This window comes from Lepidochelys kempii, chromosome 3 (genome assembly GCF_965140265.1).
Source record: "Lepidochelys kempii isolate rLepKem1 chromosome 3, rLepKem1.hap2, whole genome shotgun sequence".
NCBI classification, from domain to species: domain Eukaryota; kingdom Metazoa; phylum Chordata; order Testudines; family Cheloniidae; genus Lepidochelys; species Lepidochelys kempii.
In genome coordinates, this window is record NC_133258.1 from 105,376,308 (window position 1) to 105,404,104 (window position 27,797).

Below are 27,797 nucleotides of genomic sequence, written 5' to 3' on the forward strand. Positions count from 1 at the left end.
AAGGCGTCAAGGGAGTGGCTGGAAGCGGCTGTGCTGCCGGCAAGCCCTCGGCTGTGCCTCAGAGCCGGCTTTTCCCCCCGCGCCCCTGAGCCACCTAGTCACAGGGCCCTAGGTTTGGAGCGGAGAGACCCGCACTTCGGGCGTGGGCCGCCCCCTCCCCGGCCAGCCAATCCTCGGCCACCTTCTCCCGGAGCCCCGCCGGGCGGGGCTGAGGGTTCGGCCTCCTCGCGGCCGCAGCGCCGCCTCCCGCAGCCCGGCGGCACCGCAGGGACCTGCCCGCCGGGGAAGCCGGCAAGGGTGGGGGGGGAGGCGGCGGCACATGACGTGTCTCCGTCATGGAGCTCAGCGTGATTCATCCACAGCAGCGGCGCGCCCGGCGCGGGATGCTGCGCCCCGTCCCCGCTTAGAGCCGGGCCCGGGGGCCAGCCCCGCTCTCTGCCCCGCCGTCTCCTTGGCGCGGGGTGCAGCGTCCCTGGCGGAGCCAAGATGGAAGAAATCCTGAGGAAGCTGCAGAAGGAGGCGTCGGGGAACAAACACAAAGCGATCAAGGAGAGCTGCGGCTGGGCCATTGGTAAGGAAGCGGGCAAGGCAAGGGGGCGCCTGCCCCATCCCGCCCCCGCGACAGAGCGCAGGCAGCCCCCTGCTTCGCCCGGCTCCCATTATGGATACGCTGTTAATGTATTTGCAGTGTCCCCCCCCCGGCCCCCCGTGCACGCGCGGTGCCTGCGAAATCTCTACCTTTCCCCCATTGATTTAAAGGCACCCCAAGCCATAGCTGTGCTAAAGTATTTTTACCTCCCCCCGACCCCCCTTTGGAGGCTCTAACGTACATATTGCTATCGATTTGTTGGTCTTCAGCGTGAGCTCCAGTCGTTCAGGAAAGCCGAGCTGTCTGCAGTGTTTCCTTTTCCAGCCGGGGCGCAGACAGGCTTAAGTAGGATTGCTTTTAATGATCTGTTTTTCGAGCTGCATATATGAGCTTGCAGGTATGTGACTCAGTGGTTCACCACTGCTGGAAGGCTGATGTGAGCCCACTGCAGGCAGTTTCCTTGCACTTGTAGCATCACTGGTTTTACTGAAATTAGGTTTATTGCATTTGCCTTAGTTGCCAGGTAAGTAAATTCTTTTGTCAGGCTTTCGTTGTAAAACTGTTCAGAAGGGAATGACCCAAAGAGTGCCTGGTTGACACAGCACTGGGGAGCTGACCTGGTCCAGCATAGACTGTATAGGGTTAGCTATTAACATATGAAAGGCTGTTAACTACTGCTAATGAAATTTGAAAAGGACATATAATGACTTAATGAGGACAGCTGTTGAGGTTGCAGTACTTCTGGGTAGAGGAATTACTCATCTCTCAAGCTAATGTCCCTTTTGTAAAAAAAAAAAAAAATGCTTTTGATTTTACTATTTTCAGTGCATCATCATCTCAAGTTCAGATGCATTCTAATTGCTGTGAATCACATGATATGTTAAAACTAGAGAGAATAAAAAATGAATACACTTACGTTTCATTGGCAGGTTACTTATTCTTATCCCTCAAATGTATATGTTGTGATTCAATCATCTGATGTCATTTTTAAAAGTACAGGTTGCCCTGTGTGGCCAAACCGTGCTTTGCTAGAGCCCAGTGATTTCAGAGGAAATCCATATTTTCATATTGGTACCTAGACAGGACTGTGAGTGGCACAATATAAATACGTGTATAAACAGCTATTCATTTGCTTTTCATTTGATATGTAGTTTTCCCCTTTCCAGACTCAAACCACCGTAAGCATATTTTATGGATTTTTTTAGTGTTTATATTAAGGGAACTGTGTGTTTGGTGATCACATTGGAATTATTAACACCTTTCTTTGAGAGTAAGATTTGGTAGACCCTTAAGTTATTTCACTGGAAAGAGAAGGAATATTTTACTAGTCTAAAGTGCCAGCAATAGAGATGCTGAGCAAACAAGATGATTGCAGAACCACTGCTTGTTTTAATAACATGCAACCATTCGGTCTACGATAACACTGAATTCTTTAAAAATATATATCTTCCATACAAGGATAAGGCTGGTTGGGCTGTATACCAAGTACAGTACATTGGAAGTATTTTTTCTTAGTTCTCAGTGAGCTCATACATAAGGTGTCCTTTGATGAATGTGCTTTCTGTTACAATGCAACTTTTTTGTACTGTGACTTCTCAACCACTAATTTGTGGTAAGAGGTCAGTTCTGAGAGCACCTCACTGCACATACCTTGTTAACTACCTAATAAAACGAGTGCCTGTTTTAGTGAAAATGAACCAAGTGTAATGAGCTGCACACAAATTTTCAGAGAGAGGTTGTGACTCGAGAGAGAGTTCAAGCAACATAAGTCAGTGGTGGGGTTGATCTATACAAGGGCTGTCAAGTGATTTAAAAATTAATTGCATGATTAAACAATAATAGAATACCATTTATTTAAATATTTTGGGATGCTTTCTACATTTTCAAATATATTGATTTCAATTACAACACAGAATACAAAGTGTATAGTGCTCACTTTCTTTTTATTTTTGAATACAAATATTTGCACTGAAAAAACAAAAGAAACAGTATATTTCAATTCACCTAATACAAGCTGATTTTGGAACAGTGTCCGCACACAGACTTGGACTGAAATAATTAAATCATTTCTAATCCACAGCTGCTGCTGTTTTGGTGCAAGTTTGTAGATAGACTACCCTGTTCCAGGGTCCTGTATATGTCACCATGCTGACATCTAGAAGGGTTCCCTACAATGAGAAAAGCACTCAATACCTCACACAGGATGAGGCCCACAGAGAATTTTTTGAAATTATAAGTTGTAAGTTAACTGTCAGTGCTATTGATAGGAGTCAGGTTTGGGAACAATAATTCAAAACTGTGGAAATGTACAGTATCTAGATCCTGAATACATTGTCTCCTTTAACATTCTTATTCTTTCCTTCACTCATACAGAAACTTTGGAATCTTCTGATGCTGCTGCTACCAAGATCCCTCCATACAAGCTGAGGTAAGGAAACATAAATGTCTTGGATCATGTGACGCCATGGGTATTGGCAAAGCCTACAAAAATGGTCAGAAACGGACAGAAGTATATTGCTGATGTTCAGTGAGAAAGGAAAGCTGGACTGTGGCAGGATGACACTCATGATGGAAGCCTGCTTATTCTCACTGCTCCTTTCAGTCTGATATACTGTATTGTTAAATCTGGATCATTCAGTGAGTGCTGGAAATTAGATTGGGACAGGCAGTGTGGTCTTAGGGATAGAACAATGGGTTGGGACTCAGGAAACCTAGTGTTGGTTTTGCCACTGGCCTGCTGAGTGACCTTGGGCAAGTCACTGAATCATTTTGTGCCTCAGTAAGTTCAACAAAAGCAAGGATAAAGATACTGACTTCCTTTGTAAAGCACCTTGAGATCGCCTGATGAAAAATGCTATATAAGAGCTAAGTATTATTATTTTAGTTATTCGGTCTTCCATATTATAAAGTGGCAGTGAACTCTCACTGTTAGCCAAGCAGTATATTGAAATTGAGAAAAGAAATATTGTTTCCAAATGGTCACTTTTTAGGTTTGAAATCCCTGGTCTGTCATTTCAGTTTGAGTTTTAGTTCATAAGTTCCTTTAGGGTTCCTTAGCAAGTCTAAGCTTTTACCTTGTCAACACAAGACTTTTTTTTTTTCCTGACAGATCTCGCTGCATTGTTATCCCAGGTGCAGTTGCACGGGTGGTAGCGACATCAGGAGTGCTAGGCTAGACATGGCTCTGGCAGCTGCCAGTGCTTTTACTACCACATCATTGAAACTTGGTCAGAACAGGGCCAAATAGAATGGTTTTAAAACCGATAGCAGCAGCCATAGGAGCCTTTCCTGCACTAGCATTGCCAAGTGACTGGAGCTGTAGCAGAGGGAGCAGTTTTTTCAGAAAGAAGCCTAGTTATAGACCCCCTTTGTGAGCCATCTTGCACCCTAAACCTCTGAGCTTGCCTTCAAAATTCACTGTCAGTGGCATGTTTTTTTCCCCCTTACAATCGTCTGGAGGTGTATGCGGATTGTCTGGCATAGGGTACAGCGGGCTGGGGAAAGGTAATTCCATTTTGCGGAGGATTTTGATATTTTGAAAGCTGATTTCATTCCGATTTGGAATAAAATTCAAACATTTCACAATCTCCCATGAAAGGGACAGGTGACCCAGCTCTGGGGCAGTCAGCATGGTGGACTGCCCTGGAGCCGTGGACCCTGGGAGCCTAGGCTGCTGAGAAGCTACAAGCCTAGGAATTTGGGAGCTAACTCTTCCAAGCTACTTCCTCTTCAGTCAGACTGGTGAGCTGAAGGGCAATTGGGAATCTGCAGGCCTGCCCTGGCTGAGCTGGGAGCTGGAGCTCCCAGGGCTTCCAGGTTCTGGCTCCTTGTCAGACTGCCTGGTGAGCTGTAGAGGAGCCAGGTGTCTGGAAGCGCTCTGAGTCCTGGCTAACCTGAGGGCCTCAGATATTTGGAACATGGCTTCCAGGTTCCTGGTTCCTCATCAGATCGCCTGATGGGCTGAAAGGGAACCAAGATTCTGGGAGCCCCACTCAGTGGCAGCCCACTAGCTGAGTTTCAGAAGAGCCTGGGATGAGAGCTTAGGAGCTGGAGCTCTCAGGGCTTCCAGGCTGTTGGCTCCCTGTCATAGAATCATAGAACTGTAGAATTGGAAGGGACCTCAACAGGTCATTTAGCCCAGCCTCCTGAAATCATGGCAGGACTACATAATAACTAAACGATTCCTGACAGGTGTTTGTCTAACCTGTTCTTAAAAATCTCTAATGATGGAGATTCCACAACCTCCCTAGGCAATTTGTTCCAGTGCTTAACCACCCTGACAGTGTTTTTCCTAATGTCCAACCTAAAGCTCCCTTGCTGCGATTTAAGTCCATTGCTTCTTGTCCTAGCCTGAGAAGTTAAGATGAACAATTCTTCTCCCTCCTCCTTGTAACAACCTTTTATGTATTTGAAAACTGTTACTGTTTATCACATATACACAATTTTTTCACTCTTCCTTGGTAGGTCATGTTTTCTATACCTCTAATCATTTTTGTTGCTCTTCTCTGGACTTTCTCCAGTTTGTCCACATCTTTCCTGAAATGTGGCGCGCAAAACTGGACACTATACTCCAACTGACGCCTTATCAGCATGGAGTAGAGCAGAAGAATTACTTCTCATGTCTTGCTTACAACACTCCTGCTAATACATCCCAGATGTTTGCTGCTTTTTTTTTTTTCCAACAGTGTTACATTATTGACTCATATTTAGCTTTTGATCCACTCTGACCCTCAGATCCTTTTCTGCAGTACTCCTTCCTAGGCAGTCATTTCCCATTTTGTATGTGTGCAACTGATTGTTCCTTCCTAAGTGGTGTACTTTGCATTTTTCCTTATTGAATTTCCTTATTGAATTTCACCATTTCCCAGTTTGTTCAGATCATTTTGAATTTTAATCTCATCCTCCAAAGTACTTTCAACCCCTCCCAGCTTCGTATGGTGCTCAAACTTTATATATATACTCTCTATGCCATTATCTAAATCATTTATGAAGATAGTGAAGAGAACTGGACCCAGGACTGATCCCTGCGGGACTCCACTCCATATGTCCTTTCAGCTTGACTGTTAACCACTGATGACTACTCTCTGGGAACGGTTTTCCAACCAGTTATTGAGCCACTTTGTAGTAGCTCCATCTAGGTTGTATTTCCCTAGTTTATGAGAAGGTCCTATGAGACCATATCAAAAGCCTTACTAAAATCAAGATATACCACATCTACTGCTTCCCCCCATCAAAGAAAGCTGCCATCCTGCCAAGAGCCATGTGGGCATGCTGGCAGGAAAACAGAGAGATTTCCACTGCAAATTTGTTAAAAACAAACCAACTCCACAAAATGTTTCAATTTCAATGCATCAGCATTCTCAGAATTTCCAACCAACTCTAATAACTTCAAATGCAAAGTATTGGGAACATTGAGAATCTGGGAACAGATTTGTTACTCTTCCAAGATGCACTCGGCAAATGTATGTGTAGAGTTGCGGGATCGGAGATCCAGTTATGCCTCTATAATTCATCGTGTGCCCAGGGACAAACTAAAGCAGCCTAGAGGTTGCTCTGATTTATGCCAGTGGATACGATCCCTGTGGAACCATATGTCTGTACAGAACTGGCAGAGTGCATCTTGCTCTGCTTCATCCCACGGACACTCTCTCCCATCCAGACATGCAGTCTGTATCAGAATGGAGGGCAGGGGACAGCTGGGGTAGGAGCCAACTATTCTGCTTCATGCCAGCTGAGAACTCCACCACACCTGAGTAATTTTCAGGTGACCTGTTAGGGTCAGTTTACCCTGCTTTGTGCCATGGCTGAAGTGGAAGGAGTAAGGCTGGCCCTTTATCTTCCCATCTGTGGCATAGTTTGCTCACTGTAGTTGTTTTTTTTTCACGCTAATCCTTGTGGTAGTGTTACGTAGGTTTGTCCTCATTGCCAGACTTTCCACAGATCAGCTTTTTCATTTTCTCATCATCGCTTAAGAACTCTTTTGCCCCAGCATTATTAATGTGAATTGGCTTTTCCATTGCAAATGCTAATTTTTTGGAACCAGAAGTCCTGACAACTTCAGCTGTGGTGAATTGAAATCCAACCTACAGATCTATCAGGAATGATGTAATTATTTGTTTCTATAAAAAATGGAATGTGTGTATAAAACGTTTGGTGTTGGGCCCTAGGTGTCAAAACACCAGCTGCCATGCTGAATGCTCTGATGCTTCCTGGGAGTACCCAGGGCAGTGAGGCACCTTGTACTTGCCCTTAGCGTGAGAAAGCCTTGTCTCTGGCTGCTGGGGATCTTCTCCTCTACCCCGCAGGCAACACAAGCACTGCCCTCTAGGCCTTTGCAGGCTCTGCTGTGACTCTACAGGTTAGGAATAGGCACAGTCCACCCTCAAGACCTCCGAACCTTTCCCTGAAGTATCCTGCCCCTGGACCACTGGTCATGTGCAGCATTCACAGATTCACTGTTCCCAAAGCAACTGTACACCCCAGCTTATCAGTTCCACCCCAGATCCCCACTCTGCTTGATACACAGTGCTTAGATTTGTTTTCGGAGAAATGAGGTATACGTTTATTTAACAAAGGACAGAGATTCAAGAAATGGCAAGTAGACGTTTTGGAGACAAATGGTTACGTATAAAATACAAACTTAACATGCATTTAGAGCCTAGACTTGACTGACTAGATACTCTCATATCTTGTAGAATTTGTCTCACTCCAAAATCCTTGTGGCGTTTTATAGCTAAGCTGCGGTGACCCTCCTTTTGTGAGACAGACGTATCAGCTTCCTAGGTGAAGGATCCAGTGTGGTTTTTTTTTGCCCCCCAAGATATACCAAGTCCTATCCTTTGTCTTTATTCATAAACAGGATATGCCCAGCTGTTTGTTTCATTTTGTAGACTTCCTCTCATAGATTTTGCAATCACTTATTTAGCCTGTGGCTCAGTACAAATAGGCATAAATTGTGAGGAATCCAATACACAAATGACCAGACAGGGAGATAGGTGTGTGTTATCTCTTGCCTGAAAGGAACATTTCTGAGGCACGCCACCTCCTGGTGTCCTGCCTTAATTCCAAGACCATAAGAACATAATGTTCTGTATAGCATAACTCCTTAAATATTATTATGTCGACCTGTGGACAATTAGCTCTCAGTAGAGCTGTTACATGCCACTTTTCGGTGAACTATTATGCCTAATAAGAATACTGTACAAAATTCTGGCAATAATACAGTCGTCTTACAATGTCAGTGAAAGAACTGCATTCACTAACAATCTATCTAGGGCCGTACCAAATTTACAGCCATTCAAAACACATCATAGACTGTGAAATCTGCCCCTCCTCCCACTCCGCCCTGAGAAATCTGGTCTTTTTTGTGCTTTTACCCTATACTATTCAGCATTTCTCAAACTGGGGGTTCTGACCCAAAAGGGAGTTGCAATGTTGTTTTACAGGGTTGTGGTATTGCCACGCTTACTTCTGTGCCGCCTTCAGAGCTGGGCGGGTGGAGAGCAGCAGCTGTTAGCTAGGTGCTCATCTCTGAAGGCAGCGCCCCGCCAGCAGCAGCACAGAAATAAGGGGGGCAAGACCATACCATGCCATCCTTCTGTGCTGCTGCTGGCAGTGGCTCTGCCTTCAGAGCTGGGCTCCCTGCCAGCAGCCGCTGTTTTCCAGCTCTGAAGGCAGCGTCGCCGCCACCAGCAGTAGCACAGAAATGAAGGTAGCAGAACCGCAACCCCCATGACAATAACCTTGTGACCCCCCCCCCACAACTCCTTTTGGGGTCAGGACCCCTAGAAATACAACACTGTGAAATTTCACATTTAACTAGCTGAAATCATGAAATTTATGATTTTTTTCAATACTCTGATCATGGAATTAATTAAAATGGACCGTGAATTTGGTAGGGCCCTAACTATATCAAATCCAGTGAGCCAGATGGAGCTAAGCTGGTTTATGTTGGACCCAAAGAATCTAGAGATCTGATTTGACATTGTGGAGGGGATGCTCTCCAATTGGCTTTAAGATTACTCTTAAAAAAACAAAGGAAATTGAGTGTACAAAAACTACATTAGAAGAACATTAAGGATGTGCCCGATTCCAGCAAAGTGAAGGCAATTTTGATGTACACCTGCTGTTCTATTCTTAGCTCACCCTGTTGGGTTGCGCCTGTGTATTATTGAACATATGGCATGTTAGATCAAATGGTTTCCTGAGGCCTTTGCAACAAATGAGTGAGGTCTGCTGCAGCTTTTGGATCATGGTTTCTTCCAAGGCAACCTCAGCACTTCCCAGATGAAATACCTATTACACAGGACAAAACCTGAGGTGTATTTTTCCCCACAGCCCAGCTGTGTTCAGCAGAGTTGGAGAGTTAAGGAAGGAGAGGCAGCCTTGAATGTCACAGCTTTACTTAGTTTAAATGAGACCCATTGGGGTTCATCTTCCCAGCACAAAGTAGGGAGATTCAACTCCCCTTGACATTAATAGGGGTTAAATCCTTGAAAACCACTGTGAAAATTAACCCAGTTGAGGGACTGCAATGGTAATGTCTTACTTCCTAACAAAAATACCCAGCTCCTGACACTGAGGCCTTTCATTTCCCCGCTGAACATGTACATGGGTTTTCTCACACTACTCTGTCAATGTGGCTCAGCTCTATCCCAAGGGGACAGCACCTAGGGGTGGGAAAGGCGACGTGCCCATTCTGTCCAATGAGGGCATCGAATAGAAAGACAGGAAGGCTTGGGGTGAAAGTGATCTGAGTTTGGTTCCCAGTTGTGCTGTGTCTTTCTATGCAACCTTGGACATATCACCTAACCTCTCTGTGACTCGGTTCTCCATCTGTAAAATGATGATAATGCTTCCCTAACTCACGGGGGTTGTGAAGATAAATACATCATCACGTGGGGGCTTTATGAATACCTAAATAGATAAAATGGAGGGACTATTTTTAATGGCCACATCTGTCCAAGAGAAAGTGGCCTAAGATAAAGGGTTGCCAACCCTCCAGGATTGGCCTGGAGTCTCCAGGAATTAAAGATTAATCTTTAATTAAAGATTGTCATGTGATGAAACTTCCAGGAATCCAGCCAACCAAAATTGGCAACCCTAATAACTTCATATAGCCCAGCAGCCAGCCCTCTGATTCTAATGGCTTAGTTGCTACTCAGCTGAGCTAGATTCCTACTGGCATCTTCAGGGTGAAAAGCTCTATATCCTATTGCGAAACACCTGAGCTATCCCATCTTCTCTATTAAGTGTCTAATTTCCAGTCATATTTAATGGTCTACTAACAATAACTGAACTGAAATAGAAAATGGGCCCTTAGTGAGGGCTGTGAGCCATACCGTGGAGTAAAAGGTACATAGGTGCTGGAACTAGGGGTGCTGGGGGTGCCGCAGTACCCCCTGGATTGAAGTGAGTTCCATTATCTACAGGGTTTGAAGTTTGGTTCAATGGCTCTCAGCACCCTCACTATAAAAATTGTTCTAGCACCCCTGTAAAGGAAGGAACCAGAATGAGTTTACTAATGCAGAAATGTAGCTGCTGTAGTTCTTTTAATTGCTATCTTCAACCTTCATCGGTGATAGCTAAAGGGGGTTAATGCTGGGGCAAATTTTTGTGCACATAAAAAGGCAAAGCCACCTTACCGAAAATTTACCCCTCAGTACACTTTGGAGACTTGTCTTTTTTGCCCTGTATGTTTTATGTGTACAATGCTTCTACCTTGACCGGGCAATTTAGCATTAGAAAATATTACTCTTTTTTTTTTTTCTCCTAAAGTGATTTCCTCAGAGCTCTAAGGTATATTTCCACAACCCCCAAGTTTTTCACTACCTGAATGTCAAGTTCCTTTCATCTAACTTTTCTTCTCTCCAAGAATGAGTATTTAATGGCTTATTACCTCCTGCCAACCCACAGAAGTGTCACTGTCGACCTTGCTCTGAACTATTACATGGAACTTGCGTATCAGTAGTGTCCCACCCCTAGCATGTGGTGAGGCACTGGGGGAAGACATGCATGCTCAGGTTCTCAGCTGGTGTAAATTGGCATAGCTCCATTGCTGTCAGGGGAACTACGCTGATTCACACCAGCTGAGAATCTAACCCTCAATTTTTACAGTGACAGGTAGGAGATGGATCAGTGTGTGGTGTTAGCATAATGAATAATTAGGGCCCTACCTAATTCACAGCCATGAAAAACACCTCATGGACCGTGAAATCTGGTCTCTCCCCATGAGATCTGGTCTTTTGTGTGCTTTTACCCTATACTATACAGATTTCACAGGGGAGACCAGCGTTTGGGGGGAGGGATAGCTCAGTTGTTTGAGCATTAGCCTGCTAAACCCGGGGTTGTGAGTTCAATCCCTGAGGAGGCCATTTAGGGATCTGGGGCAAAAATTGGGGATTGGTCCTGCTTTGAGCAGGGGGTTGGACTAGAAAATCTCCTGAGGTCCCTTCCAACCCTGAGATTCTGTGATCCTCAAATCGGAGGTGCTGACCCAAAAGGGAGTTGCAGAGGGATCATGAGGTTATTTTAGGGGTGACACGGTATTCCCACCCTTACTTCTATGTTGCCTTCAGAGCTGGGTGGCCGGAGAATGGCAGCTGTTGGCCGGGTTCCCAGCTCTGCAAGCAGCAGCACAGAAGTAAGGGTGGCCATGCCATGCCATCCTTAGTATTGTGCTGCTGCGGGCAGCGGCTCTGCCTTCAGAGCTGGGATTCTGGCCAGCAGCCGCTGCTCACCAGCTGTGGTGCTCTGAAGGCAGCGCCGCTGCCAGCAGCAGCACAGAAGTAAGGGTATCAGTACTGCAAACCCCCCCCCACAATAACCCTGCAATACCCCCGCCAGCTCCTTTTTGGGTCAAGACCCCTACAATTACAACACTGTGAAATTTCATATTTAAATAGCTGAAATCATGAAATTTAGGATTTTAAAAATTCTATGATCATGAAATTGACCAAAATGGACTGTGAATTTGGTAGGGCCTCATGAATAATATAGTATGCCTTCATTGCTCAGCAAAGGTTCTCCAAATGCGTTATAAGCACTCATTTATTAAACTTCACAATACTTTGTTATGCCATGTATTATGGTGCCCAGTTTAGAGATGTGTAAACTGGAACATAGAGAGGATATCCCGAAATTTTCAGACCTGTCCACTAATTTTGGTGTTTAGTAAAGAGACATCTGGGCCCTGATTTTTCAGAGAGGGTGAGTTCATTTCAACTGTATTTACTAGTGCTCAGCACCAACAGAAATCAGACTCTTAGGTATTTTATGTTGGGCATCCGCATTTAATGAATACTTTTGAAAAATTTGGCCTAAGCAATTATGTGATAAGGTCAGAACTCGTGAGCCCTGACTCCCATGCCCCTCCTCTAACCATGATACTGTGGCCACCTTCTTCCTTCTAGTGAGCTTTGTTAGGTTATACACCCCCAACAGCAACACCCCAAATAAAACTAAACTGGATATTGCCAGTGCTAGCTATAAATTGATAAAAGCATGTTAAAGGGAAAAGTGACCAAGCAAATTTAAAAAATAATCTGGCAGCAACTCTCAGCAGCACCGTAGACTTGCTGATTAGTGTGCCTGGTAGTTTCAAACACCCACTTTGCAGGCTGGATCCATCCTGCTTGGCATATTTCTGTGGCCTGCTTGGCATATTCAGATTCCAAAGAATCTCAACTTTAATTAAAAAAAAAAAGTTTCTAGCTCTTATGGTTGCAAATATAATCTTCTAGTGAGAACCATTTGTAAACTTATGCACTGTTGTCTGCCTGAGTATGCAGATAGCCTGAATTAATGCATCTGAGATGTGTGAACTCCTGTACTGCCTATTAATGTCACTGGGGTATTGACTCTAAAGCCTAAAGGTGACAATTTAAACATCAGGACTGACTTAGCAGATGGGATGAGTAAGTGGATCGGAAGAGCAAGTGGGAATTCGAAATTGCCTGAGGGAAGGGAATGCAAAGAGGGGAAAGGGCAAAAGTAGCAGCGATCCTAAATGTGAACATATTTTCCCACTGAATAATGTTGAATGTGATGGTAGGTACTGAATGAATAATAAATGACGACTTAGAATTTAGTTACAAATAAGGGGCCTTGATCTTTTTATAAACCTCCCACTGATATCAGACCATATCTAATCATTAGGGCCCTACCAAATTCATGGCCGTGAAAAAATGTGTCACAGATCATGAAATCTGGTCTTTCTTTTGTGTATTTTTAACCTATGCTATACAGATTTTTTTTTTTAAAAAAAATCCTATGACCGTGAAATTGACCAAAATGGACCGTGAATTTGGTAGGGCCCTACTAATCATCACAATGGTGAAAAAGCTCCTGGAGCCACAAATGCCATCTACATTAGGGCTCCCAACATTACTAGCCCCAGCACAGCTGAATTGTTGTTAGCACCAGCCGTGTAGATGAAGCTCCAGAAATGTTTCATTAAGAATGGGCCTCACCTGTCCTACAGGCCATCATTCCTGGGAGCAGAGGGGGATAGTGTTTAATGTTGGTTGGAAAAGTTTAGCTGCACAAGTGATCATTGTTGAAGGAATGACCCATTCCAGAATTTAGAAGTAACTAAGATGGAGGGAGATTCATTGATGGGCACAGAAATCCATGTAACACAAGGAAAAGATTATTTTTCTATCATTGCTATCAGTTTCAGCCTGAGAATTTTCCATAAGACCATTAGGAATACTTCTCCCTGGCGAGTAGCTTAGCAGCTGTTCATCGTTCTCAATGATGAAAGGCAAATGTTTTGCAGTTCCAGTCAGATGTATTTCTGTGATGCTGGTCTACAGTGCGCTGCATACTACAGGCTCTGTGCTCATACAGTCTGCAGACCACTTGTGGCCGTGGACCATTTGTTTTCATAGCCCTTGTTGATATTCATCAGCAGAGAAGTTTAAAATGATAAGTTCCTTATTTAGTTCCCTTCAAAACAGCTGTGATTCACCAGATGTTTGGTTGTGGACCCCTCCCCTCAGTTCTTAGCCCTTTACTTCTCCTAGGTTGTAACTCTTTTCAGACTCATTTCAACCAGGTCTGCTGCTGTCCACCTCCATCTTATCTTCTCTGCCTCTTTGTTTATGTACCTTTTGGTTTAGCACACTCCTCCTCTGATCATGATTCAGCTGCAAGTGCCTTCCCCAGGCTGCCGGGCAGAATCACAGCCTTTAATAGCATGTGGGCTGGCTAGCCAGCCACTTCTCAGGGTGTTAGAGAGATGTTGGGGATGGATCTGCACACTTTTAGGGGAAAAAGGATGTTTCTGTGGTTAAGGCACAGGGAAGGGATGTGGGAGATCTGTGTTAATTCTGGGCTCTGCCACAGATTCTGTGTGATGTTGAATTTCACTGAGCCTTAACGGGGATATTAAACTCCCCACTTTACAGACTAAAAAAGCTTAAAACAGGCCATTTCCTAATGCACAGAAAATACATTGCATGTTTGGTTTCTTTTAATCCTTGTTTGCTTAGGAAAGTAATGCTTTTTTTATTGTTGAATACACTAAGGCCCAGTGAGTGTAAATGCACAATGCATGGCAAATGTGGTGTTTAAACAACTCTGTTTATTTTAATAGCCATCCTTTAGATCTGCTAAGATTTAAGACTGTTTGCATTGCTGCTAAAGCTGAATGCAGTCCCAAAACACAGGACTAACCTTTTAAAACTCAGCCTGTAATAATTGGAAATGCAACTCATCCTCTCTTGTCTCCTCTGAGCATTTTTTGATTGTATGGCCCCAGGTTTGCTTACACAGTGGACAAATTAGCATAGAATTCATCCAGCTCATCATGCAGGGTCTGGGAGCGAAGAATATTTGAAGTGTCAAAACAAGAGACTTAACCAGAAAGAGTTTTTCATTCCTTTATTGTGGAGAGTCCAGATTCCCACTAAATATGCTCCTGGCTCTAACCCTGGAGGGGGCAATGGAAAATGTTTGTGTTGTACAATGTAGTTAATAGTGAGTTAACTCTTAAGATTGTCATGATCGGTTGGAAGAAATTATTGCAGATTGCGGAATCTTTTTACATAATGGAAATGTTAATGTTTGATTGAATTGTACTCGGTGAATGCATGGCAAAAAATATTTATTATAGTTATGGTCCCAACCAACAACTGGCCCCATTGTGCTAGACAAATATTAAGAGACGGTTCCTTCCCAGAAGAGCTTGCAATCTGGACAGTCAATGGACGGAGAAAAAAAGATTTGTCATGGGTATCGCTTTAACTGCGGAGCAGTGCTTTCCATTGTTAGAGAGAACTGGTTTGGATTTGACCAAGTTCTTAGCCTTTTAAAATGGCATACCGGGCATGTACAGGAAATCTTTTAGCTAGGGTCAAAAGGTTCACCAATAAGGATGGATTCGCTGACCCTTGTCACACATTCACGCTCTATTTCAGCTAATACTCTCTTAAATCTCGCTCTTATGCTCTTGGAGAAACACTGAAGAAACTTAATAGCTGCAAATAAAATAGGTAATAAATACATAAAGGATACTGGTTGTCTTATAATAAATGGCCCTTTGGGATTTGTGTGTGCCATCAGATTCCTTAAGAACAGAGTTAGCTGGAGTCAGTTACCCATCGTACACACAGTGCAAAGAAAGAAGAGCTTTTGGGAGGGATGTGGTAGGAAAACAATTAGAAATGTATCAAAAAGAAGCTCCGCTGGAGATTAAGGACATCCTGGTTATTTCTTTTGGCCTTGTCCTCAGACTGACGCATTTTAATATTGTGATGTATGTTTTCTTTGTTGCTCTTTCCTCACCTTTTCCTTTGTACAGTACTGCTACCCTCTGAGCAATAGTACGTTATGTGCCTAATGTTCTTTCATCTTGACAGTAGTGTCAAGCTGCTGGCTGGCTGGACTCTGTCTGTATTTAAATAGAGATGTTATTAAGGGGCATAGCAAAGCAGCTAATAATCTTAGAAACTATCTCAAGATGGGTGACTGTTTCACAGTTATTTAATTATGATAGCCAATATGAATTCTGTAGTCTCTGTTGCTTTAGGTTGTACAGTAGATTAACTAGTTTATTCAAGTCTGTCTTTCCCACAAGGACCGTTACACTTCTGTGATGGCAACTCAGATTCTGGTGGACATTATGTAAATGAAAATGTTCTTGTATTGTCTTCTGTATTCTTTTGCTTGTCTGCTTTATGTTTAATGGGGATATTAGCTGTGGTACCCTTCCAAAATTCCAGATTGGATAAGCGTGTGAGGCCCAGCTAACACACACTCCATTAAGATTCAGGTTTCAGAGTAACAGCCGTGTTAGTCTGTATTTGCAAAAAGAAAAGGAGTACTTGTGGCACCTTAGAGACTAACCAATTTATTTGAGCATAAGCTTTCGTGAGCTACAGCTCACTTCATCAGATGCATACCATATGCATCCGATGAAGCGAGCTGTAGCTCACGAAAGCTTATGCTCAAATAAATTGGTTAGTCTCTAAGGTGCCACAAGTACTCCTTTTCATTAAGATTCAGTTAGATATGCTTCCTCTCCTAAACTGCACTGTGGTAAACAGCGGTTGTGTTCCACCCCAGAAGCATTTATGTTTCAGAGGTGGGTAATGTGATTCTTCTATGTATATAATTTATAAAGCAAAAGGAGAGGAGCAGATACATGGAGCAAGGGGTGAAGGGGAGAGGAAATGCTGGGAAAGACAGCAGGGAGAATTCTCTACTGGAAAGAAGGCATCAAGGGAAGAGAGAGGGAGCTCCACAGAGGAACTGCATTGGGCCAGTGGGGAGGGGAAGGCAAAGGGCATCCCCTGCCTCATAGATAAGAGGAATCCCCAGGGTGAACAGGAGAAAGCAGTGTGGAGCACACGAGGCAGGACTTATAGCATACAGCACGTTGCAAATACCAATACAGGTGGGAAGCACATGGAGGGTACACATATTCGCCTTTCTTAAATGATCAAAATCACAAAATAGCTTTTTGGGAGTGGATTTCCTGTGTAAACATGGGTGTATTGTGGCTTTGATTAACCAGGTACTGTGTGTTACAAGTGAGAGGGTGGCACCAGGAAGAGCGGGATAAAAGGAACCTCAGGTGGGGGGGAAAAAAGCAAAATAGGGTAAGAAATCCCATAAAGATGTTGCAGGTGGACTCGCATCCCAAGGAGTTGCTGTGGCTCAACCATTTAGTTTGTTAGGAGAGAGGTGAGCCTTTGGGGGAGGAATATGGATTTTGGTGGAAGCCACTGTATATCTGGGTAAGCATCCAAAGCGAAATCCTGGCCCTGTGGATACTAATGGCAAAACTCCAACTGACTTCAATGGTATGACGGTGTCACCGTTCAACTTGAGGATCCTAAACCCCAAAGCTTAGAAGTTTGAACTGTTTTTTCCCATCACTGCTTTTTATGTATTTTTTGCAACATTGATGCTGACTTTGTGTATGCTCTCTTTTTTTAAAAAAAATTTCGGTGTTGTTTCATTGTAATGCAGGATAATCTTGTAATGATGCAATATCCTAAAAGAATGCATTGTGTGAATATATATAAGTGGCAGAGAACGTAGATTTTAATAGATTTTTTTTCAGCTTTTGCCTTTTTTTCCTCTTGCTCAAGAAAAACTTTAAGGACAATCTGAAATCAGTTTTAAAGACATGTATGTTTTAAAGCCAGAAGATACCATTTTGATCATCTGTTTGACCTGCTGCATAACATGGGTGATGGAACCTCACCCAGTAACTTCTGCATCAGGCCCATAATGTGTATGTGAGCTGTAGCATAATGACCTTAATAAGTAAGACTCAAATAATTTAAAATTACCCAAATGCACACACAATGCTTTCATGCTTCCCAGATCCCCAGCCTATTTAAAGAGCCGTCACTTGAAAGTTTTTTTTTTTATGATTACCAGCTACTTAGTTTCAGCCATAAAGTTGACAGAGACTTCACTAGCTTTAACTAAACTACTGCAGCTAAAGAGAGCGGTAGATACTTAAATTTTAAAAATCCTCATGTCTGCAGGATTACATTTTAACCAGTTTTGGGGGTAAAATTTGCCTTCTTTTTGGACTGAACTATCTTCTATTAATATGTGTGATAGTAACTATTTGGACTGTACCCAGATTCACAAAGGGACAAACTCAGGGTTGACAGGCTTCTCCCCACCAGCAGTCTGAGTCTGACCTCTCATGCCAAGCTCACCTTCTGAGTATGCCCTTCAGGTACAGATTATCAGACAACGGCAATCAGTATTTTTATATGCCATTCTTTGATTCAGCTCTGTGTTACATTGTAGAATGCAAACTGCATGTAGTTATGCTCTGAGGTTCCTAATTTTATTTCTACATAATTTGCAGTGGAAGATAATGCAGAACGCTATTTTATTTATTTTTTTTAAACCAATCTTATGAAAATGAATTCTGTCACTGGCTTTTATATGAAGGGGAGTAACGTTTATTGCAGTGACAAATTGTTTGCATTTGAAGTGCACTTTTCCCTGTGCTGCAGCAGGCCATGTGATTCCATTCCACTGACCCTGTAAGAAGAAAGAATCAAGTTTATGCCATTTCCTATCCTCATTACAATTTTCATCATGAGCTTAATGAGAAGAGAAAAATAGCTCATTAATTCAAAGTGTTTTTTCCACTAGGATGAGGTAGCAGGATCTTCATGATCTCTTATTTATAATAGTCAGCTGTCTTGTTTGGTTCTTTCTAGTGTTCTGTGTTTTGATTGGCTGGCCATACCATCCTACACTAGTGACAGGTTCTTGGACCTGAAGAGTAGATAGACAAGTCATTACCAGCACAGAATATTAAAGGTCCTTATATCCGAGTGTGCTGACTATAAGTGGCATGTATGTTCTAATAAAGCATTCTACAGTCAAACAAGTTAACAACAACAATGGAATAGTCCACAGCTGCATGAAATGACATCTCTTGTGGGGCAACATGTGCTTTTGGTTAAAACTAGGCACTGGGAGACATGGTTCTGAGCTTATATTCTTGGTTCTGTCGCTGAATTGCTTTGTGACTTTGGGCAAGTTGCTTATTATGACTCAGTCCTGGTGCCAGTGAAGTCAGTGGCAAAACTCCCACTGACTTCAATAGGAGCGGGGTTGAACCCTCTAGTTACCCCATGTGTGAAATAGGGACAGTAAGGCTCACCTTTGCAAAGAGTGTTGAGATCCTCTGATTAAGATCCCCTATGTGCAAGCTGCTGCTGTTTTTAATCTAGAGTTGTGAAGATCCAGTAAATACGGTCTGCACTGGGGTGTCTTTTTTAATGTAAGAAAAATGGTCTGGCAGCATAATACATTAATTGGTTCAGTATTTATTACTGTCGTGTGTCCCCCTCCCTCCCCCAGCTATGAAATGGGATCAGAATGGCTAGGAAGGCTGGCTGGTTTCACTGTTGTTTCTGTAAGTACCATTGTGCTCTCTGCTGTAACATTGCTCATGGGTAACATTATTCTGCAGTGAGTCACACTAAATCTCGCACAGCCAATAGTGTGACCTTACACCATAGCAACAACACTAAGTGGGCTCTCGTTATCCTCTCTTCTCTAGCCGGGAAAGAACATAGCTATCAGGAGGCTGTGCTGAATCAGGGCATTCACTCTTTGTACCTTTCTTCCTTTTTAATTTGAGAGTGGCTCTGGCACTCTTGTGAGCAAGTGGCTAATAGCACTAGCTTAAGGATGACACTGTGTGAAACTCTATGAATGCATGCAGATGTGATTAATGGCTGCCTAGTATCATGAACCTCACACTGTTTGGCTCTGCTTAGGAATACAAATATTAAAGATGCACAGGCGGAACGTCATTTATGTCTGTCTCTTTCCATTTCCTTGTCCACCTGCAACTTCCTTAGGCTTCGAAGTCCTTCCCTGACTTCCCTTCATGCTTTCAGCTTCCTCCCTGCTACCTCCCTTTCTTCTCACCACCTCCCTTCCAGCTCCTTAACTCCCACAGCACCTCTGCCCCCTGAAACTTCTGGCTGCCTCTCTCCCCATGAGCCACCAGCAAGTAAAGTACTCCCACTTCCCTTAATCATCCCTTGTGTGAAGGTAAGCAGTCTCGTTCATGGCTCTGAGATGCTGCCTTGTGTAACTCTCATACTGTGTTTTTTGGCGCTTTCCCTGTGTACAGCATTCTAGAGCGTACAGTATTGGAACAGAGCAGCACCAGAGCCCTAGAGCTGCAGACATGCAGCCAGTGACCAGAGATTCTCCAGTGAGATCATCCAAGGCAAGGTGCAATTACCTAAGAAGTTATGGGATGGGAGGGAGCATGAAAAGTCAAGGTGGTCATGGATAGCAGCTGGAGGAGGTGGGGAGGACAGGGACAAATGGACAGTGAGTGATAAACAGTATCCGCCTTGGTACCCCAGTCAAGACTTTACAATCTAAACTCCAAATTTTGAGGGCATGTGGATACCCCTACAAACTGCCATGCAAGCTCCACCAATGGATCCCATGCCTGACTTGCCGCAAGCTGGTATTCATTCATGGGCCTCTCTTGGACCATACTGGTTTGGGGATGTTCACAGGCAGGCACCAGAAGGTGTGATCCTGTGACTCTCTTTTTTTTTTTTTTCCCCCTCTTGTTTTCTAAGCAAAAAGCTAAATTCTGGGGCAAAATTCTACCCCAACTTACACCTTCTGCAACCCCACTAAGATCAACTGTTAAAAGTGATGGACGTTCAGTAGTGAACTATTGTGCTAGCTTACCTTCTCCTCCCAGGACTAGTTCTTTGTATACTGACACTGCTATGTCTTGTGCTTAAAATGCAGGTCGAAGTGAGTCCAGTACTGGCAGGACATCTGTAGGTACTTTATGACCGTAGCAAGGAGATGATAAAGATCTTATTGATAGAGGTTGTAACAAGAACAGGAAATGACACAATGGCAGCTCATTTTCTCAGAGAATGTAATGGGAAGGGAGATAGCTGCAGCATTAATCAGATATTCAGTTAAACATCTTGAGCAAAGCTGGGAAGTTCAGCTAATTGAATCTGTTCTCATTTCCATCCTCCTGTTGTAATTTTGTGCTCAGTTTGGGATGATGTATCAAGAAATCACTTTCATTCTTTATCAGTTGCAGTCTCTAGCTGCAGATGGTGGGCATTGTGCTGAATTGCGTGGTAGTTATATAGCGAGCCAGCCATAAGGGCTCCAGGCCATTTTCATTGTAATGAGTGTCAGCTGGCTCAGTTCCATTGGGTTATGACTGCCGTCCCCACCCCCACTTCTCAGTCCATGTTAATAAAAGAATAAATACGTCTGATGTTTGCTATGTTCCACCTATTAATATTTGTTGTTTGTACTGCAGTAGTGCCTGTAGCCCTGACAGCTCTATTGTGTGAGGCACTGTACATAGTGTGGAAGACAGTCCCTGCCCTAAAGAGCTTACAGTCTAAATAAGTGGGATCTTTTTAACACGCCACAGTGGCTGCACTTAAACTATGCTTTTTGTGTGTTTCACTTCTAAATGCCTGCTTACATGAGTTCATGCACAGCGACCTTGATTGCTACCTGTTGGTCACGTAAATAGTTACAAAACCTGGATTCAGCAGCCAAAATGGGACAGCACTGAGTACTGGCTAGCCTAATAGCTGTGATTTTTTGTTTTGTTTTTTTTAAAAGGAAGAATAAAAAAGAGCAACATTTTGAGTGTGTCCAAGTTTTGGAATATGAGATACCATTAAAAAATCTGTACTTGTACTGGATAGAGATGGCATCACCATGCATCTCCGTAATCTCCCAAAGTGTCCCCCTGATCCAGCATGCATGGGTAATCCACATGCCTCCTGGGCATGTAGGTTACAAATGGGTTATTGTGTAAAACCTGTAATAGATTTTTTTTGTGTGGGTTATCTCTGCTTTGGATGTTCCAGTCTTCAGGTCTACAACACTCAACAGAGATCTTTCCCACGTGTTGCACCATTCACACAGCTTTGGATGCTGCGGCTAATACTCACAAAGAGTCATTTTAGCTAAATATGTTCCAGAAACATTTGAGGAGCTTCTGAAATAGGTTCACTTTCTGCATGTTGTTTGTTCAAAGCATCCTAAGCAAGGCATATTGGTAATTTTCAGTTAAATAGCTGATTGAATATATGTGTAAACTCTATTCCAATTTAAACATAAAAAAGCAAGAATGCCACCTACTGATGTTTGTGCTGCCACCAGATATGTTAGGTGGAGTTTTGTAAATTTGCATCAATTCGGGAAAGAGTATGGGAAATCCTGCAAGTTCCCAAACAAGCTTTGAAATTACATGAGTTCACTCTTTTACTGTTTTGCTGAATTGTGTTGTGTTGGTAGCCTTGGGATGTGGCGAGGTCTTTAATTGGCACTAATGACGAGGGCCTATGTTTTGAAAAGTGACTTGTGATTTTGTGTGCCTGGATTTTTGGATGCCCAACGGGAGACCCCTTAAAGGGACCTGATTTTCAGGGGCGGGCGCTCAGTATTTTCTACAAATCAGGTCCCTTTAAAGGGTTTCAAGTTCGCCTCCCAAAAACAGAGACACATGGTCGCTTATATAATTTAGGCTGAGACCACCACACTCATTTCATTTGTGAACTGCTGTTTTGGTTAGAGATTGACATGGTGTGGGAAGGTGCTTTATAAGCATTCCCCACATAGCTCTGCTGATATGTCTCAATCACGAGCTGAAATAGTTTTAGTTATTCCAATTCAGGGCCTCCCTTCAATCAGATTATTGTGTGAGTGGATTTGTGAGATGAGCAAATGTACACTGACTGGTCCACTAACCTCATTTTTATTTGTACCTTAAGTCAGAATTTGAATCCAAGTCTCCAGTGCTTATGGACCTGCTTGTGACTATCCCAACTCGCAGTATCTCATAATATGCAAAAGCTTGCTGCATTCTACAGTCCAAGTACAATTTGTAATTGTGTTTTTAAAATGTATTCATTAACTTATTGTAAACCCTACCCTTCAATGTTTGCTCTTTGCACAAATTGCTTTCAGCTTAGTTAACACATGATTACAAATTGTACTGTACACAAGGCATGGAGCAAAACTAGTTCCACAGAAGATGAATGCGGAACTTGGTATCCGCTTCTGCAACTTGCCTAGTAAACAGAAGACAAGTGACTGATGCACAGTGCTTCTCAAGCTGTGCTATAGTCTGTGAGTGGTTTGTAAATCACGTGTTTGTGCTGCACAAAATGAAACATTTTAAGGACCAAGCTGCTTGGGAAGTGGGTCCATAAGTGGCTGTTTCTTTTGAGGAATAATTCTTTGAAAAATTTGGAAAACCACTGTGGTGTTTTCTTTGGGAAGATAAATATCACATTGCAGCTGTTTTCTGTTAAAGTCTGCTCAATGATTGTTTGAGTTTGACCCTGTTGAAAGTGAGGAAAATCCAGAAGGCTGTGGTTTTTGTGAATGCCAGTTTCTCAGCACTATTTTCCTCTCATTTTTGTAGGGAGAAGTGTCTCCTTCCACTGCAGCTGGCTTTGGAATCAAAAAGCGTGAAGTTGGCCCAACATGCTCTAGTAGGGATGCAGGTATGGCTTGGGACTTGGGTGGATTTTGACTTGCTTGGTTGGAGGGTGGATGTAGAAAATGGCAGCTCCCATATCCTTTAAATTCAAAGGAGATGTAGGTGTTTAAAATGAAAACAAGTATTGTAAACAAAGCATCAAACCATGGGGTGACCTAGTGATAGCAAGGGCACTGCTGAACAGGCTTCCAGGAGCTAGCCTCTGTGCTATCAGAGGCAGAAGGTTCTGTGGAAGCTGCATGCTCTGCAAGTAATGGATAGTGACTGGCTTTGCACTTGGACTCCAGCAAACATCTAAGGGGCTGCATTGGCAGAGTCTGAAGACAGTCCTATCCAGCCCTCTTTGATCAGCTCAGAGGACAGTGGTGCTTTGAAGCTGGAAAGCATAACGTAGACATAAGTAGTGAGGGCTCTATTATAAATGTATGGGGACCCCCCACTGAAATATTGAAATCAAAATTCCTCCCACATTCAGTAGCACTAGGTGAACTGAAGGGGTTTTATAAATACAACTGAAAATAGCCATGCAGTGCATGTACCAAGAAAATCAGATGCAGGCTTCAGAGAGCTAAAGCATTTGTAGGTAATGAAATGGAAACTGAGCGCATGTTTTCACTTCATTGAAGGAAAATGGACATTGCACCAGGATGCAATTAATGTTTATTGCTAGGAATATAGTTTTGTAGGAAAGGCTTAATACTGCTATTCTACTAAATACAAGTTGCTGTTCACTAAGGTGCAATTCATCCCTGTGTGAAGGGTCAGCACGAGGTCTTGTTTTGAGGGCATAAGTAGGACTTCAGTAGTGCACACGCCTTTGGTGTCTCTGTGTTTCAGCCCCACGTAGTTGAAAGTGGTTTTGTTTTTTGAGAATAATAAAAAGGCCAATATTTAGATTTGAAAATGGGCTCCCATAAAAATTCACTTCAAGTCCATTTTATTATTTTTTTAAGTTGGATTTGCTCTTTTGTGCCACCTTTTCTAGCTCTATCGTGCTGTCCAAAAATACCCACTGTGACACTCCATTACTCACGTACTAGGTTCTTTCCAAGCAAAGGGAACCTGATCGGACCATAAAAATCAGTAGGACTGTGTCAAATCTACCCCTTATATAACCTCTCAACCCCTACCCCCAGCCGAATACACATCAAACTTCATACCACCAGCACAACCCACTGGTCAGGCTGCCTTCTCTTCAGGGGCTTAGTTAATGTTTTAGATTAGTCATCTCTTGAAAGATACATAAATACCTCTTCCCACCCTCTGCCAGTGATTAGCAATGCCACCTCCACAGTGCTTCTGTCCCCCTGGCAGCTCAAAGAGAGAGAGTGGGATGATAGCTAAACCTTTATCTCCCACTAAGCAACATGTAAAGTAGTGGTAGCTCTAGGCCACCAAACCAGCCACGTTTTCCACTCTGTACATGTGTTGAAGTGTTACTTCTAAAATGACATTAGCTGAGGGCTTCACCAAAGCCAAGTCCAGCAGCCTTCAGAAATTGACATGTTGAGAGTCCACTGGGAAATGACCTTTTTGAGATCATTTGAGCTGCGAGAAAAGAAATAAAAAAGCCACTTGTAGAATTCAGTAATGAACCCAAAAGTGTTAGTTGCCTCATCAGCAAAGCCTAGATCCCGTCCTGATGGCCTTGAGAAGGAAGGGCAGATATGCAACTAATACTCTGATTACCAATATGTAATAGGTTACAATGGAGTTAAACAATGTGGGGGAGGGAGGAATCAACAGTCTCTGAGATGAACTACCTTGTGCCTTATTGCAGAAGCTGCTGTCTGATGAGAGATTTGTATCCGTGGAAACAGGCTCAGATGAGAAGCAGCTACTAAATCAGGTGCTGAATGCCATCAAAGTGACTCCTTCCCTGAATGAAGACCTGCAGGTAGAAGTGATGAAGGTGAGTGATTTACCAATGTCAGTGCTTGCAACAGAAACTGTCTGACTCGCTCCATGGGTCTGTGAGCAAATTTAGAAGTGTCTTGGACATGTGCACGTCCTGCCAGGAATTGATCCCCTCCTTGTTGACAATGAACGCTCATTTGCATTGCTATCTGAATTGTGTTAAACACCAGCTTTCATATATTGCCTCTTAACATAATTATCTCCCTTGTTGCTGTTACTCCATGTATATGATAGGAGGCAAATTTAAACTGCATAAAGCATTCACTCTGGTTCGAAAACTTCCTTGGAAGGAGTTCAGAGATGTCACAGGGGCTCACATTTGTATGTGCTCAATGTTTGTTATGTATGCTCAGACTGAGGGTTTGCACACTCAAATACCCTCGTTTGTGCCCACACACTTTTGAAAATTTGGACCACATTCTCTATCTGTTCTTTACCTCCTTTCTAAAAAATTTGATTACAAATAGTGGTTGGCCAAAGCTGGGGGAAGAGGGGGAATTTTGACTTATCTGAGCACCTGCTGGTTACCTCCAAAATATCTTTGAACTAGTGTGTGGGAGCCACCCACATTTTGTATGATTAAAGGAAGCTTTTATTTCTAGAAATACTTGTACTGCTTCAGGATGTTAGCTATATGAGTCAGAATGCTCAGTTGGTAGCTGCCATTGTATCAGAAGTGAGGGGGTGTCAAAAAATGACCTGTCCTGTCCAACAGGCTTTCCAGTACTTCCGGCATTTCAGATGCCAGCTCATGATCCCTTATTAAAGGTACAGTAGAGCATCAACTTCAGTTAACCACATTCCTGACAGGCAACAGTACTGTGATGGATGGATTCCAGTCCTTTGGATGTGAATTTTATACTTGATGTAAAGAATTTCTCTTTGATATCCTCTTCCAAATAGATGCTTACTGTTAGGAGGGGAAACTCATCCAGGAGTAACTCTTTGAGGAACGTGTTCAGAGAGGCCCTTTCTGCATGTTTAAGGCACCCAACACTGCAGTGTATAGGTGCCTCATACAGAATTAAGATTTGTGAAACCATTTGTCCGAAGGGACCCGACTCACCTCTGCTCTTAGATCCAGCTACTCCTACTCATTTGCCTTACAGATTTTGTTTGCTTTTCTGTATTGCTTTGTGGTTTTCAGCACTGAATGTTGCCCCTGCTTAAAGGATTAAAAACAGCCCTTGCTAAAACTGCTCCATATTGGCCAATCGTGCAAATTGCTTCTTTTTCTGTTTTTTATTCAAAGCCCATCATTTCCTTTGTGCCCCTAGCAAAGATCATTTGTGTGTGTAGTACTCAATGCACATATACAAACTGAAGAGTGAGGCCTACCAAAGATGTGCAGTTGGTGGGGGTTGTTAGGGAACTGGGTTCAACTCCTTCATTATTGGGGTAAGCCCCAGCTCTGATGCGACTTAAAGCTGGTGAGAGGGATCCTAAGCACTGATCAACTATATATCCTACCTACTTCAGACACACTGCCTGCCTCCCGCCCTCGACATGCCCTCTGTGGTGGGAGGGGACTGACACAGGGCTAAGAATCAACACATCTGCAATGATAGGGGGTTCTCTTCTATCAGGGGAATTCTCTGTGACCAGTGACAACTAGTTTCCAGCTTCCTGTGTTGTGCAAAGTGGCTGGGAACAGAGTAGGGAATCTGGCACTGTGTCAGATGTTTTAAAGGTCATTGGACCCTGACAGAACGTTCTTAAATGCCTAGTTTGTTGTGAAATAACTCCCAGAATACATAGTGCCACTTATCCAAAATGGTGATGTGCGGTGTGTCTCATCAGAAATATTAGCATAGATGAAATATGAAGTTCCTGACCCAAGTCACTTCGGTATGTAACATGGCAGAAAAGAAAGCATTATAATAACTTACCACACTCAATTTACATCTTTTTCTCTCAAACACCACATCATAGAATATCCTGTCCAATTTTTCTTTGGCTCTGTATCGTCCTGTGCAATGTTGAAGTAAAAATGCTTATTTTAAGGGTTTTAGAGGCCATGCAAAATTGGGCTTGCCACAAAAAGCAGGCCTCAACCTTAACTACAGAGAGGCTGGAAACCATCCAGTATTTAGTTATTTATTATAATTTATATAACTAAAAAGACGCCTACCCAAGATTCTAGCGATCCTAATGCACCATGAACAATACAGTTAAATCTCAGCAACAGTAAACCTTTTAGCCTTCTTCAAAACCCCAGTCTTTTGCAGCATGACCTGAAGGTTATCAGATTTGGGCTACTTCAGTATTCTGGAGTTTTATTTTATGTAGTGCTCCGAGAAGGAGGTGATGGTTTTCAAACTCTCGGGTGCGTCCCCCAAAGGGAGAGCGCCTCACAGTTTGAAATCCTCTGTGCTAAATGGAAGGCAGAAATCGGGGGCCGGGACACATGACTGTGCATGCGCTCCCCCATGCATCATCTCTAAGAGACACAGATATGCTTACTCTCCCCAGGCACTAAAATGCTTTGTTACAGCTCTGCTTCATGGCCAGAAGGGATCCTTAGCTCATCTGGTCAGACCTGCTGTATAACACCACAGAATTTCATCCAGTTACCCCTATATTAAGCCCAATCACTTATGTTTGGCTAAAGCATATCTTTCAGAAAGGCAACCAGCCTTGATGTGAAAACTTCAAGAGACGGATAACCCACTGCTTTCTGTGGTAGTTTGTTCCATTGGTTAATCATTTAAATTGGAGGTCAGGGGAAAAGTGGGTTGCCACAAAACTGGAGGCCAATTTTGAAATTTGGGC

General features: G+C 43.2%; 1 protein-coding gene across 7 annotated transcripts in view; it reads left to right on the forward strand.

The window, feature by feature from the left end:
• The first annotated feature begins 236 nt into the window (after positions 1-236).
• The window catches only part of ARFGEF3 (ARFGEF family member 3), a 124,598-nt gene continuing 97,037 nt past the window's right edge, over positions 237-27,797 (forward strand). For 5 of the 7 annotated variants that reach the window (XM_073337434.1, XM_073337435.1, XM_073337437.1 and 2 more), the window contains exons 1-4: positions 237-571; positions 2,963-3,017; positions 23,031-23,112; positions 24,889-25,020. In XM_073337434.1, the coding sequence (XP_073193535.1) occupies positions 487-571; positions 2,963-3,017; positions 23,031-23,112; positions 24,889-25,020 (354 nt within the window). In that variant the 5' untranslated portion in view covers positions 237-486. Of the gene's footprint in view, positions 572-833; positions 987-2,962; positions 3,018-23,030; positions 23,113-24,888; positions 25,021-27,797 lie in introns of those variants that run through there. The other 2 variants (XM_073337436.1, XM_073337440.1) reach the window with 2 other exon arrangements.